This window comes from Aythya ferina (genome assembly GCF_964211825.1).
Source record: "Aythya ferina genome assembly, chromosome: 2".
Lineage (NCBI taxonomy): Eukaryota > Metazoa > Chordata > Aves > Anseriformes > Anatidae > Aythya > Aythya ferina.
The window spans coordinates 73,003,782-73,019,046 of record NC_140297.1 but is presented as its reverse complement, the minus strand read 5'-3'; the positions used below and the strand labels follow the sequence as shown (position 1 = coordinate 73,019,046).

The window sequence follows — 15,265 nt, the reverse complement described above, 5'->3', positions numbered from 1 at the left end:
TGTTGTTTATACTAGGCTAAACTCTGCTCGGCTACAGAAGGGTAGCTGTATTTGAAATAAACAGAAATGGCCGCTTGTGACAGCTGCATTTCATCTCCTCCACAATGGCAATGGGAAAAAGAACAAAGTGTATCAGTGCTAAGAATATTTTAATAGGACTAGGATTAAATTTAATTGCCTTGTCTTAAGAGATCATTTTATCAAATCCACTGCCTTACTCCCAGCTAAAGCCCAGTCAGCATGCCTCTGGCTCTTTAAAATAGTGAGAGAGCAAGACAGCATTTTTTCCACATGTTAAGGCAGGCATGAGGCATTTCTACTTTGCCTGGAATAAAACATGTATGAGAGGTGTTGTTTATTTGTTACTTCCAACCTCACCTGTGAATGCTTGTGGCTGCTGAAGCAGGAGTTTATGGCAGCATGTTTCTAGGATCATGAGGCTGATGGCATTTTGTTTACCTCTGCTTTGCTATAAATAGGTGAGTGAGTAACCCCAGATGTAACACTTCTGCTCTGGGTGTAAGGATTTCCTTCGCCGAGTTCCTAAGTGGTGAAAGTGAAGATTTAATCAGTCTTTACACTTTTATATTTTTTAAATTATTTAACTTTTATTACTGTTGCACCATTTATACAATTACATATAATTTCAATGCATCCATTGTACATTTTGTTTTTTTCATTTGTTTTCCAATGAGTGTGTGTTGGTGTCTGTGACACAGAATGGAAGAGAAACTGGAACTGCAATGAACGCAGACTTTTTCATTTCCACTGACCAATAAACAGAACTACAGGTGCACCCAACCACAGACATGCATTAACTCGTCATGAGAAATCTAGGTAGGCTAAGTAGGATGAGAATGCTTTTTACTCCCAAAAAATATTTGGAGAGGAAGAATTGGAGGATTGGCATTGAGAAATATGTGGACAGCTAAGTGGGTTTTGTCTGAAAGTTGGCATTCATCCACTGCATAAAAAAAAATATCAAAATAAGAAAGGCTGTAAATAAAATTAAAAAAAAAAAATAAAATAATAACACAGAAAATACTGCTTTCATAAAGATCTGATTGCCTTGGCACAAACCCAGTGGGCAGAATCAAACACATCACTCCCAAACCCCATTACAGAACAAAAAGAAGATTTTGATACATTGGTGGAATGCATTTACAGCAGTTCAGATACAAAAGATGTGCTGTACTTTCAGACATCCATCTATTTTACTTTTTTTTTTTTTTTTTTTTTTAATCCAGGACTTGTGTCAAGTTGGCAGAAAGTATATTAGATATTTCCCCACAAAAATACTATTTGGATTCTCCCCCCTCCCTCCCTCCCAGCTTGATGGGACATCCTTTTCACTTTTTTTAACCTTTTCTTTCTGGGCAATACTTATTGTTATTTCAGATCTGAAATGAGTTAGTATAGCTGAAAAAATAAAAAAAAAAAAGACACAGGTTGTTTTAAGTGGTTGTTTCAACAGGCTGTCCAATTTAATCTTGCACTGCTATGGTTTGATCCGAATTAGTTGCTGGGGCTTCAGAAGGTTTCACTTCCTCTGGTGGGGCTGCGGGGTCCGAGGCCTTGGCAGTGGAACTAGGTGCTGCTGTGGCTGCTGCGCTCTCCTTGGAAGAAGGTGCAGCCTCGCTGCTGCTAGGTTTTGAGTCTGAAGCTGGGGCCACTTCGCTTTTAGTTTCTTGGGCTGCAGGCGTTGCGGGAGCCTCAGTCTTTTTGGCTTCCCCTTCTTCTTTGCTCTTGTCATCTGCTTTGCTGGGAGCTGTGGCTTCTGAAGGCTGGGAAACTTTTGCATCACTGCTAGGCTCAGAGGTTTTGGGTGCTTCGCTACTGGCAGCAGGAGCAGAGGCTGCAGTTGGCTCCTCTTGCTTGGGTGCCTGTTCATTGTTCTTCTGTGGCTCTACTTTCGCATCGACAACAGCCTCTGACTTCTCTGGTTCTGCTTTCTGGGTTTCTTCCTGGGTCACTGTTTTCTCTTTCTCCCCTTCTTTTTCTTCCGTCTTGTTGGCAGCGACCTGAGAATCCTTCTCGCCCTTCTCCTCCTTGTTGTTCTCCTTCACTTCTGTGGTCTCTGTGGTTTGCTGGGCATCCTCAGCCTCCTTTGGAGTCTCCTCTTCCTCAGCTGCTGCTCCTTCAGCCTTCTTGTCTTTGTCTTTAGCTTTTTCATCATTGACACTGTACCCCTTCTTCTTCTTGCTCAGTTTGCCTCCCATTTTGGAGCTCTGAAATGGAAAAGAGAAAGAGGTGGTTACCCAAAACACAGTGTTTACCACTGAGAGAAACAAAAGCAGATCAGCTGAAGTGCAAGAGGGAAATTTCAGTCTCCAGAAAAGGGGGACAACATCCATTTGGTCACACTGAGCCCGCTGAGCACTGCTGCCGCCGAGCCTCCAGCCCTACAAGCCTACAGCACCGCGGTCCCCAGGCCTGGCTCTGCCCCATGCCTTATGGACAGTCAAGAACCCCTCCAACTCTAACTGCTCCTAATGGCAGGAGAAGGGAGGCATAAGATGTTGGAGGAATAGCATATACTGCAACCCCTTCCACCCTGAGAAAGGGATGCAGGATGAGGAAGCCAGCCCCACATGGCAGAACAGGTATGGATGAGAAACATGGAGCCTGAACTACAACAAGCCCCCTGCCCCTTGGTAAGGCAGCTAAAGCAACAGGGGCACCCCTAAGCTGTGCATATGATGTGGTATCGTGCAATAAGAAAGACGGGGAGAGACGGGCATGTGCTTTGTGGCCTCTGCCCAAGGTTTTCAAACACCAGAAGTGACTGGGTACACATTTCTGCTGCTTAAAAGAAATGATATGGCTGCACACATTGAGCACACTTGTAACCATACCGGCATTTACATATCCCGTGTGTGCAAGTCTCAGCTAAGTATATACAACATCTTTCACAGTACTTCAAAGCAAACTCTGCCAATTAAATCAGGAGACACTTTCAGATACATTGTTTCACTCATGAACTTCAAAATCCCTACAATTGCCTAAAAAATACGTTCCTGATATTAAAACAAGTATATCATTCAGACTCAATAAACAGTTAATAAAAACATAATCTCATGGTTTCACGTCATTTGAAAACAGTGGAGAAGGTAATTTTTTTAAGTACTGCCAAACAAATGTTTATGAGCTTCTCCAAGTGGAGCTCAATCATTCTCATTTTCTGTTTTTCCAATGTACATAGTCTTGTAGGCCCTATATTTTTTCACACACTTGCAAAATTCATGAATACAGACCAGTAGAAATTCATATGAGTGCTCATAGAAGGCTGTATAGTAAATTTCTTTAACTACCACTGAGAACTGGCTACCTCTCAACAGCTACCACTGGTACAAGGCACAGGCACAGCCCAAGAGCAGACCTTCCACATGTCTTGGGCAAAAATAAGAAATTATGATCAGCAGAGAACTGTCTGATTTCAGGTCTCAATGAGAATAATAATTTGCAAATATTGTTGAAGGGTCAGCACATAGCCCTGCAAAATGGTAACCTAATGTTGCTTAAACCCTACTTTGTTGTTGGGGGTTTTATGAGTAACACCACCAAAAGGATAAACTTCCACAGAGCTGCACTTGAGCAATCTAATCTCTACCTTTATGGCAGAGATACCACTTTTTTATGTATTTAGGGGCAGGCTATGGACATTAGTTTGTTTTCTAGACTTCCTGATACTCCATAAAAATTGCTTCAGCTTACTGTTTATGTACAGTTAAAACCAAAAAAAAAAATAATTTTTTTTTGAAAGGGCTTTTGCAAATCAGCGGGACCAGAGATTTATACTGAAGTCATGTGTGCATCCCAATCTGCAATCCCTAATTGAGCCTGTATTTGTTTCCCAGCAAAACCCAGATACTGCAAGCTTAATTTCATTTGCTGTGTCTTCTGCATTTTTCCAGATTTTGCTATTTTGTGTGTAGTAACTCACCATGATTTATTTCTTTTTCCACAGAAAGCTTTTAACTGCAGATAGAGCTGGCTACAGAATGCATATGCCAAAGGACCTTTAATAAGCAGAGAAGCATGCATATGAGACAAGTGCTCCCAAACTAAGAAAAGAAACGCGCACTGTATTTGCTCAGAGGTATGCTGTGAAATCGCTGTGTCTCAATTTGCATCACAGCCAGCTGGCTCCAGACAGTGGAGCAGAAGATAGGGAAGAGGTTCAGAGACTATCATTACGGTCTATTAGTAAATATTTACAGTTGCAAATGGACTGCCACCTTCCAGAGCAGTTTCAGCTACTTTATAACAGAACAGATTTGCTCCTTGTGACACTGAATCCTAAATCTCCCTTTTTAAAAGCCTTCATCACAGCTATGCCAGGCTATCATGTAAAATCGCAGCAATCACTAGGGTTATCAGCCAGCCCTGCAGGTAGCAATGGTTCCTTTCCCCTCTATCTGAACACCAAACCCTCTCCTCCTCCTCCTCCTCTCCCAGTCCCCAGTAGCATATCCAGGCCCCCTTGTTACATTTTCCAGGAAAAAAAAAAAGAAAAAAGTGCTCCATTGTGACAAACAGATGCTGGTCTGGTCCCTGTCCCACCTTAATCCTGCCTGAAGGAGAGCTCTGCACTGTCCAGCACAAAGAGTCATAGGGTGCAGCAGACAGAAAGCAGACCTTAAAAAGCATTTTGAAATTAAAGCCATCTGCACCTGGAAGAAACCTATCACACAGACCAAGCCACGTAACCATCTCTGTGTCTGTGTTGAGTATTCTTGCATGGCTAATCCTGCCTTGTGCTATATGAAGGCAGAATGCCAAGTCTTTCCCGAATTTATTCACAAGGAATTATTGTCCTATCTTAAGTGTACTACACCAGTTTTAATCTCTTCATCCAAGTCACTTAGCTTTGCTGGCAATCGGGTCACTTGGTTGTCTGAACAGTGTTGGGTTTCTGAAACCAGGCATTCAGAGTAAAAAAAGGAGAAAGTGAGAGAGATGGAAAAAAAATAAAAAAAAAATGTGAAAAGAAAGATCAAAGGAGAGAAAAAAAAAAACCTGCCACAGTGACATTTTATTTAAAGAAAACACTCCCTGAAGAAATGTCTCAGTGAAAAGTCTCACAAGTGAAATAGCAAACTGCCTTAAACCACTAAGGCCTGTATGTATACGGTGTTAAATCCACTCGGCATTACTGCTTACATACTAACATTTGCAAGAGTGAGGACTTTTTTCTTCTTTCTTGACAAAGGGCTACAATCTAAAAAAACAGAGAATGACAACATCTTAAAAAAAAAAAAAAGTTGAATCAAAGACCATGAAAAAAATATATAAATAAATTGTCTCCAACTATTCAAAGCCCAGTATACCTTCTACTTCTTCTACTTATACCTTTTACTACTTACTGCAGTCATGTAGTGGTTCCTGGCTCTAGCAGCTATCAGCTGAGTGCAAAACACTTTGCAATAAGCACATCCAAAAGGGGGATCCTCAAAATTTCTGGTGCTGAGCACCTTTCCTGCAAAATGGCACAGGATTTGATGGCTCTGCCTCTTCACTACTTGACAGGAAATGGTCTGGAGACAGACTAGAAGCAGTCTTGATATAAGTAGTTGCAATATATTGGTTATTTTCAGGCAACTTTGAGAAACCCGCTGGCAGACCAGTACTTCTGAAGAGCACAGTTAAATGCAAAACATCAAAGTTACAAGAGACTTCATCTGCTTTGCAGCATGTTTAATATTCTTCACCTGTTGTGCTCTTCCCAGGGAACAAGAAACAGATCCAGTGAGCACTAAAGAGGACTTCTACAACAGGAACAAGGATTTCTTGAGTTCCTAAGAGCTGCTGGCCATTCTGCTCATCCTGAAGTTTCCATTCTACTCCAGAAAGCAGGAAAATAATGGAGAGCTTGCACAGGTTATCTTCCTTATTGTACAGAAGAAATAATCTGACAGTATTTGCATTACAAAATATCACATCTACAGCTCAGCTTGAACATGTTAAGCCCTTTAAAAATTGAACATTTACAATAATCAGGATTTCCTGGAATAATAGTGTCAAAAAAAAAAAAAAAAAAAAAAAGGACAATGTCCATAAGACCATAGTATAGCAAGAAGAATTCACAGATCATTTCAAATTTTATGGGTGAAGACTAAACTGATAGGATGGCAATGAGTCCCTGGAACACAGGACACATGCATTCATACAGTTCAGGACAGAAAATATTATTTCCAACTTTTATATTTCAAATTGTGCTTCTATAATGAGTAAATTCCTAGAATGATACTCTTTCTTTCTCTCTTCTGTCAGTAATGGTTTGTCTGCTCAGGTAGATTTCTTTAGTGCATGTAATATTCCAAAAATGTCATTTAGCAAACACTTCCATATCCCATGAAAGGGTCTGTCTCTCCCAAAAACAGACAGAGGAGGAGGACAAGCTGTCACCCTCAGTGCAGAAAACAGCACATCAGGAAGGGACCACTGCATGCCTGCCAAAGCTAACCTTCCAAAGCTCATGCTCAACTTCATGTAAAGTGTGGGGAACTCAGTCAACCTCCAAAAAAATACAGTTCATGAAGGCAACAGGTATCTTCTGAAGTCCTGCTGCCTTTGGTGCAATGCAGGTGTGTGAGGCAGGTCCGTCCAAAGTAGCCCTGGTGCAAGCCAGTTCCTGAGCATGAATTGTCTCACATCATCTGCAGACAGGAGCTGCAAAATGCACATCCCTTCCAAGGCAAGATTTCAACAACCCAAACCAAAAGAAATAACAATCCCAGAAAGTGCTCCAGAACCATCTATTCAAAATAAATAAAAATATCTTGAAGAAAGCTTTGCATCTCTGTTACTTCATTGATTTGCTTTACACCTCTGTTTTGAAAAAGCAATGGAAGTTTTTATAAAGGGATATTTATATAGAGACTTAGGCAAATAAGGGATTTTCAAGCATAAATTTCAAAGTATTTTTGAAAACTTACTACTTCTTAAGATATGCAGTACAATTTCATGATTCTCCTTATACATATACACACTATCCTAACTCACCAGCCCCAGACAACCAGTTTACTGGGTTAATTTTAGAAGATGTCTGTAGTAAACCCCCATACAGAATTTGATTCACTAGCCCTGCCTTCAGCCACAAAGCCCTGCTTCTCTGTTCTTTCTCAATTATCCTCACAAATCTTTTTCCTCTGCCATTACTTGGAATTAACAGAGCAGAAATGTTAGGTCTTATTCAGGTTCAAGCCTCTTCACAGCTCAGTAATAGTGACTTTTCTTTTTCTCCTCTTCTCTCCTGGAAAGTGGGCAGCTGAAGCAATGCCATACCTGCAGGTCTGCGATAGCAGCTTCACGTATCATAACATAACAAGACATCAGCTCATTAGATGCATGCATGACCTGTGGTTTCCACATGTTAATGGTCGTTCCAGGTGAGTCCTTAAAACTTAGTGATTCAGCATGTTTATTGCTGCAAGATGCATGACAGTACACTGGGAACATCTCAGCTTGGTGCTTGGTGAGTGTGTGACCAGTCTGTGCTGTTTTCTTTGCTGACCACTTATAATCTTTTCTCATTTCCTCAGTTTGTGCACAGGCCTGTAACCACTGTACCTCCTTTTCTTCCTCCAAAGCCTTATTAACCTCAAGATCTTGTAAAGGAGCATGGAGTAAATGAACAGTAAATGCTTAAAACCCAGAAATTGTGCTCACATGATTTTCTAACTTTGATATTTAAAAAAATCCAATGCCAGTTTTGTTACTGTCTTGTTTTCTTCTAATAGACAGCCAGTAGAAGAATCCTAAGAAGTTGTATTGCCAAGTCTAAGGGTGTAATTTTCAGCCAGATTTTAGTCCTGTTTTTCTTTGGTTAGAAGTAGAATATCTCTGTTGTGTTTTTTTTTTTGTTTTTTTGTTTTTTTTTTTTTTTATGAAGAACTTTGATTTTTAAGTTCTTTTGAAATTATTTGGGACAGGTATACCACAGAAAAATGGGAAAGACAGTGTACTTTTTAAATATTAGCCACTTATCATTAACATATGTGAATTATGAGCATTTATAATAGATTGCCATTATGAGGCTTATAATAATTTAAGTACACTGCAGGCTGATATGAAATTGTGTCTGGATATTTAACAACTCATACATGAGTAACTTGTTCACTTGAAAAGTATAACGATTTATCAGAAAATTTAATAAACATATGATAATTATTTTGTGAGCAAATTAAAAATTTGTACCTGAGAATTACTAAGATTCATGTGAAATACTTGGGCTCTGGGGTATGTATTAATTCATCAGTTAGGAACCCATTTTTCCAGGAACAGAATAGTAATGAAGATCAGCAGATTCATCACAGGCAAAGGCTTTGCCAAAATTATCAACTCATATTAGCATCAACCTGAAACCACAAGTACTTCACATGCATAATTCATCTTTGCTAGCTAGCTAGGCAGAATTCCTAAATAAGACAAAATCTATCAATTATTTGATCAAAAAGTGATGAAGATTTCATGGATTACATTGAAAGCAGCTACCAAAGTCTTTGGATATACCCCTCCTCACTTGGAGGACTCTACAGCTGAAGACCATAGAGGTGCATAGCCACTGAAGGTCCACTGCCCAGTCTGACTCTGGTCAGACACCAACACTACTTTAGATTTAGGAGCTTCTGCAGAAACACATCAAGGTTCTGTATTAGGTAGTCTCTGCATGTGTCACCCTTTATTAAAGCCACTTGTGCAATACTGAGCTGTGCACTGTATGAAGACATGATGTAGAGCTGCTCTGTTGCAGCTGGCTCCCGAATGCAGTATATGTCATTGCTTTAAGCTGTTACACCCTTAGCTTCCCTGGCTACAAAGCCATCTAGAAAACATGAGCAGAACATGGACTTATGTGCCATGCCTTCCCAAGTCCATAAGCAGCATGGAAGAGATGCTCTGCTATGTACAAACACCTACTCACCCCAGGCAAGGCTGTGCTTTGTAGGCTGAGACCCCATTTTCTATTTTCTATACCCTTTAATGTCTTTATCAGTGATCTGGATGAGGGGATCAAGTGTACCTTCAGTAAGTTTGCCAATGACACCAAGCTGGGAATGAATGTTAATCTGTTCACACATAGGAGGGCTCTGCAGGAGGATCTGGATAGACTGGAGCAATGGGCCAACGCCAACTGTATGAAGTTCAACAAGGCTAAGTGCTGGGTCCTGAACTTGGGGCACAGCAACCCCATGCAGTGATACAGATTTGGGGAAGAGTGGCTGGAAAGTTGCCCATTGGAAAGGGACCTAGGGGTATTGGTCGATAGCCAGCTCAATATTAGCCAGCAGTGTGCTCAGGTGTCCAAGAAGGCCAACAGCATCCCAGCTTGTATCAGAAACAGTGTGGCCAGCAGGACCAGGGAAGTGATTGTCCTTCTGTATTCAGCACCTCACTACAAGGGCATTGAGATGCTGGAACCTGGGCAAAGAAGGGCAATTAAGTTGGTGAAGGGTCTAGAGAACACATCTAATGAGGAGTGGCTGAAGGACCTGGGGTTGTTTAGTCTGGAGAAAAGGAGGCTGAGGGGAGACCTTACTGCTCTCTACAACTACCTCAAATGAGGCTGTATTGGTGTGGGGGGGTCAGTCTTTTCTCCCAAGCAACAAGTAATAGAACAAAAGGAAATGGCCTCAAGTTGTGACAGGGGAGGTTTAGGTTGGATATTAGGAAACATTTCTTCACTGAAAGGGTTGTGAGGCTTTGGAACAGGCTTCCTAGGGAAGTGGTGGAGTCACCACCCCTGGAGGTATTTAAAAGACATGTAGATGTGGTGCTTAGAGACACAGTGTAGTGGTAGAATTGGCAGTGCAAGGTTAAAGGTTGGATGTGATGATCTTAGAGGTCTTTTCTAACCTAAATGATCCTGTGATTCTATCTGACCAGCTAATATAGATAGAAATAGCATTAATCCAGTTCTCCTTAGACACTTCTCCCTAGCTGATCTGTTTTAGTATTAACATTATTTGATACTTTCCAATTGCAGGTTTCAAATCAGAACCTCACTGCTTTTGACACATCCGTTTTTTCAGTGATCCAACACAATGATGCACTGCCCAGCAGCATAGATACAATTGCCAGTGCCTCCAGTTTCATCCCTGGCAGCTCCTCTAAGCCTGTTTTGCACTGTTTATACAGAAACATGAGTCATATTAAAAATCAAGCAACACAGAAGAAGCATGAAGTAGATTATTTTAACAGTGTAGTGTATGCATTGCTTAGTTGTGTTTTCGGTTTGTTCAATGCTCCAATTGCTGAAATGAAAAATGCTTCCATCCATTTTTATTTGCCTCATCTGCCCTATTCAACATACCAGCCTTCCTACAGGCTTGAGACCTAGCTCATGTTCAAAGCATTTCTCCCATATTCAGATTACCTGCATATATTCCCTCTGTCAAAAAAAAAAAAAAAAAAAAAAAAAGCAGTGTACAGACGTGCTCGTACAGATATACACATGCAGTCAAAAGTCAGCCTGCCCCAGACCAAGATCATAATCACACTATTGTTAGGCACATAGTTGGAAGAGGGAACTCTGCTGTAAACACCTGTTTTACAGAGACTGAGATTAATTTTACAACACCTCCTGTAGAAAGAGTTTGCAGGCTTCAAAACCAACCTGAAAGAATAAGCCAAAAATAAAAGTCCATGCCTCCTCCTTATCCATTTCAAGTTACAACGTCACTTTGGTTTTTATGTGTGACTCCCCAAGAAACAGTTTAATACATATGTTACAATAGCAAAAGTTTTCTAATCTGTATCCTAGATTTAAGTTCCTCAATAGGAAATTATGCAAATTTCAGAGGTGCTGATTACCCACACCTGTTTAGGGCCCAAGCGTGCTCACGGCAGAGGCAGAGGTAAGATTCCACACATATTATTCCAATTATGGTGAACCACTTTTTGTTTCCCTCAAATGTTTTAAGCACCACCACCACATCTAACTACAAAAACACGCAAAATGATGAAAGCCTAGATAACAGGACAATTTCCTTCCAATTTGCATTTTACTCAAAACGTGTCCCTTTGGCATTATCTCCATCACAGATGTCAGTACCAAAAATATATTGCCATGCTTGGCTTATAGACCCCTGAGACATTTTGGGTGCCTACAGAAGAGACACTCTAAAACTGTAACAGTCAGATGCTAGTAAGCAATGAAAATATTTGCCTTCTCCACGCTACAATCTTGGTGAAAAGCAGGTGTGCTAAAACCTCCATCCTGGAGGGACTGTATGCTGGGAAATCTTTTTTTTTTTTTTTTCAAGTGTAAAGCCAATCACTTATATATCTCTAGCCTCATCCTGAACAAAGAACATTCAGCCTTATACTAAACATGCAGTATGAGGCATGTGGCTTTTCAAATTCATGGTTTCTGTACCAGAGTACAGCTACAAGGAAAAAAAAAAAAAGTAAAAAAAAAAAAAGAAAAAAGTTATATAATCCTCATCTGCATGTTTCTTTCAATAACAAAGGATCTCAGCTACTGTTTGCATAAATAGAAAAGTTACCTGCCATTTCCTTAGCAAGGACATGTACAACCACATTCACTTTTTAAAAAAAAACACCTTAAAGTATTAAACTAGGGAACTGTCAGTGGAGATAATTATTTATGGGGATCTACATTTACATTATATCTGCTAAAGATTCCATACTTTAAAAAACTTTATTACTTTAATGCCCATTTAACTGGTCAAACTAGTTTCAATCAAATTTGAGACAATCCTTAGAATATAAATTACAGTATACAACAATAAACGTATACATTCAGTTTGAAATCCTGGAACTACCAGTTTTATTTTGAAAATGGATTCTCCAATGTGATTGTCAAAGTCTTCTTTCTTTCCCATCTCTAGGCTGCTCACTGGAAACAGTGCTAGGTATATGCCCCAGATATAAGGAAACATACTACAGCTGGGAATAGGACTCTTAACAGACAGTTCAGACCTATAATGGGACACAACAATCTTCGGGCCATACATTTTCCTTTTTATGTTTGCATGACACCCTCATTACAGGCAGTGAAACCACATTTGTAATTGTGAACCAAATCCAATTGATTATAAATCAACAGTGTGCCGTGGTAGCCAAAAGGGCCAGCTGTGTCCTGGGGTATATCAGGCATAACACTGCTAGCTGGTCGAGGGAAGGGATTGTCCACTCTGCTCTGCCTGGTGCGGCCTCACCTCAAGTACTATGTGCAGCTTTGGGCACCACAGTATAAGAATAAAATTATTAGAGAGTGTCCAAAGGAGGGCTACAGAGATTGTGAAGGGTCTAGAGGGCAAGACATATGAGGAGTGGCTGAGGTCCTTTGGTTTGTTCAGCCCAGAGCAGAGGAGGCTGAGGGGAGGCCTCATGGCAGCCTGTAGCTCTCTCACGAGGGGAGCGGAGGGGCAGGCGCTGAGCTCTGCTCTCTGGGGACAGCAACAGGACCCGAGGGAATGGCATGGAGCTGGGACAGGGAAGGGTTAGACTGGGTGTTAGGAAAAGGTTCTTCACCCAGAGGGTGGACAGGCTCCCCAGGGAAGAGGTCACGTCACCAAGCCTTACAGAGTTCAAGAAGCCTCTGGACAATGCTCTCAGACAGAAGGTCTGATTTTTGGGTGGTCCTGTGCAAATCCAGGAGTTGGACTGCATGATTCTTTTGGGTCTCTTCCAACCCAGCATATTCTGTGATTCTATGATTCCCAGTTTTGTTTTCCTTTTTCAAACACAAGCTGCCACTTCTGACTGCAGCAGATGACCCTACAGTCACACTGCGGTGAGGAAGGTAACAGGGAGTCAAGGCCAGCGGCCATCCACCTGGTGCAGTGTTCACTGCTGCGGGGTGCGTGGCAGTGTTCATGAGGGCACTGCAAGTCCTTCTTTCCAAAACACGCAGTGTCTGCCTTACTCGGCAAAATAGAACACTAGCAATTTAAGTGAAGCACTTATTGTCGACTCTTTTATTCCATTACCTAATTATTAAAGAATTATAACATCTACAATCTAGTTGACACATTCCTTATCCTCTTATATCAGTATCAGTGAAGCTCCATGTTAAGCTGCACTGCTAGCTTTTCTCCATTTTCTTCAAAAATAATCAATTGCAGACCCACCTGATAATCCAGCAGATTGGTATTGGGAGAGGTGACTTGATATTAAAAAAGCACTCCCCATTCTGTTCCTTCAAACGTGCATCAGAGAACATAGAGCTGCTTCAGGTAATGGCGATGCACCCACCTTCCTGCTAACCCTGGCCTTGAACACCTCTGTGGCATTCCTCAGAAATGAAGGTTTGTACAAGAATCAAAGAATCAAGCCAATTTCATCCTCCAGTTAATGTGCAACAGCTAATGACTGTTAAATTAGTCATTGAACCGTTGTTCTGAACATACTTGCAAGTTTAACAGTGCATTAGAAAGCTGAGCACAGTTGCAGCTGTAGGACAGAGCTACACATCAGGCCTCCCTGGTAGAAACTAACCTGCAAGTGGTCAGCACAAAACCTACTTTCCACCTCAGCAGTACTTACAGGGGATTTTTACACTGACTTCCTGAAGTGCTGCTGCATTTCCCCTTGCAATAACCACTTTTGCCTTTACATCTTTCTGTACACAGTTTCCTTTTAAATGAAAAATTCTGTACTGAAGTCAACGTACACAAGTTCAGTCATGTTTCACATAGCATCAAAACTACCTGTAATTAAGCCCTGCAAGACTTTGGGCTGAAATACAAGTATTCCTCACGCTGTGAAGAAATTCCCCCAACTTGTGAGCACAGTATCAGTGTCAGCACCTTATCAGCTCTCAGCTTCTCACGGCTCTGTCGTAATAATGTCTTGTAGTGAAGACGTTCAAAAGAAATGGGAGAAATGTGAGTTGGAATGCTCAACATCTTGGAAAACCTTTTGCATTCACGTTCCCAGACACTTTCTTGTGCCTTTTAACATTTGCTACCTCACTGCAGCTTGCCCTATTACATCAGGGTAGTCACTTAGGTCATTCTCACTTCCTGGTTCTCACACTAGTACAATATGCATTTTTGTCAACAACATACACATAACACAAAAGAAAAATCTCATGTTCCAGACTTTCTTTTTTGATCTCATTTAGAATGTATGTTTATACTGGATTTTTTATTTATTTATTTATTTATTTTTAACAAAGCATTGCATTCAAACTACCTGGCTTACTGGTTTCACTCTAGTCACGGGGGGAGGATTATCAAGATAACTGGCATACAACAGTCACTGGCAAGCAAAGAGCATCAAGCATTTGATTTCTGTTTGTGTCTTGCAAATGTCTTTCTCCACCATTTTTACCACTACTCATTTACATTCCTCTAATGGCTGTTCAAAATACTAGGCTGCCTCAGGCACTCTTTTAATTAAGACTAGCAGTAGCTGCATTTCTTCACTAAGATGAAGAACCATAGGTATGCATCAGCAGACATTATCATGTGGAGCCTATTACACTCCTTAGGTGTCGCATTTTGAAAGTAAGCTATAGAGTGCCATAGATGACTATGAGGAAAAAGGCAGAGTTTGCTTTTAAGTTTCAGTGGTGTAAGCTGACACAGGGCACGGCAGAATCAAAACAAGCTTTATTAGAGAGCTTTGTCTTCTGTCCCAATATGACAATGGTTTGCTTTCAGAAACCCACTTTGAAAATGTAAAGTGTTTCTAAGAAATCCAAAGTAAAAGCTATGCCAGGAAACAAGCTGTACCACGTCATGTGTTGGGTTGTCAGACATGTCAGCCAGGATTCGAGACTCCCAGATCTAGGTTGATTGCCTAGGTTTCCTTCTGACCTCTGTATTTTATTTTATTTCATTTCATTTTATTTTATTTTATTTTATTTTTGACTTGGTTTTGGTTCAGTTTATATTGGGATGGATGATCAGTTCAATTGGAAGAAAGGCTGCATAAGAATGGAGACTAACAAGTCCATTTGGCAAGATTTAAAGTCAGTAGCTAGTAGTGTATTCCCTGAATTGCATTAAGGGACTTACATTCAAACCAAGTAAGGCAGAAATGCAAGTTAATAATTACTCAGCCAGAACCATTCCAAGTTAGCATCTATAGAAAAAGGGGAAGAACAAACAATACAGAATGTATCAAAAGAAAACCAGAAATTAGGAAAAGTGATTGGGTGCATATTTCCTTTAAATAAAATAGCTTGTTTTTCATTTTGCATTTAAGCATCAGCAGGAAATCTGACCATCTTAGAGCTATCAGATTTAAACTCATAAAATGAAAGCAAAACAAAAATAACTTTGTAAGC

General features: G+C 40.6%; 1 protein-coding gene across 1 annotated transcript in view; it reads right to left on the bottom strand.

Annotated features, from left to right (window-relative positions):
- Positions 1–1,160: 1,160 nt before the first annotated feature.
- The window catches only part of BASP1 (brain abundant membrane attached signal protein 1), a 51,722-nt gene continuing 37,617 nt past the window's right edge, over positions 1,161–15,265 (bottom strand). The window contains exon 2 of the mRNA XM_084508729.1: positions 1,161–2,228. Coding sequence (XP_084364855.1) covers positions 1,485–2,219 — 735 coding nt within the window. The 5' untranslated portion in view covers positions 2,220–2,228 and the 3' untranslated portion in view covers positions 1,161–1,484. The remainder of the gene's footprint in view (positions 2,229–15,265) is intronic.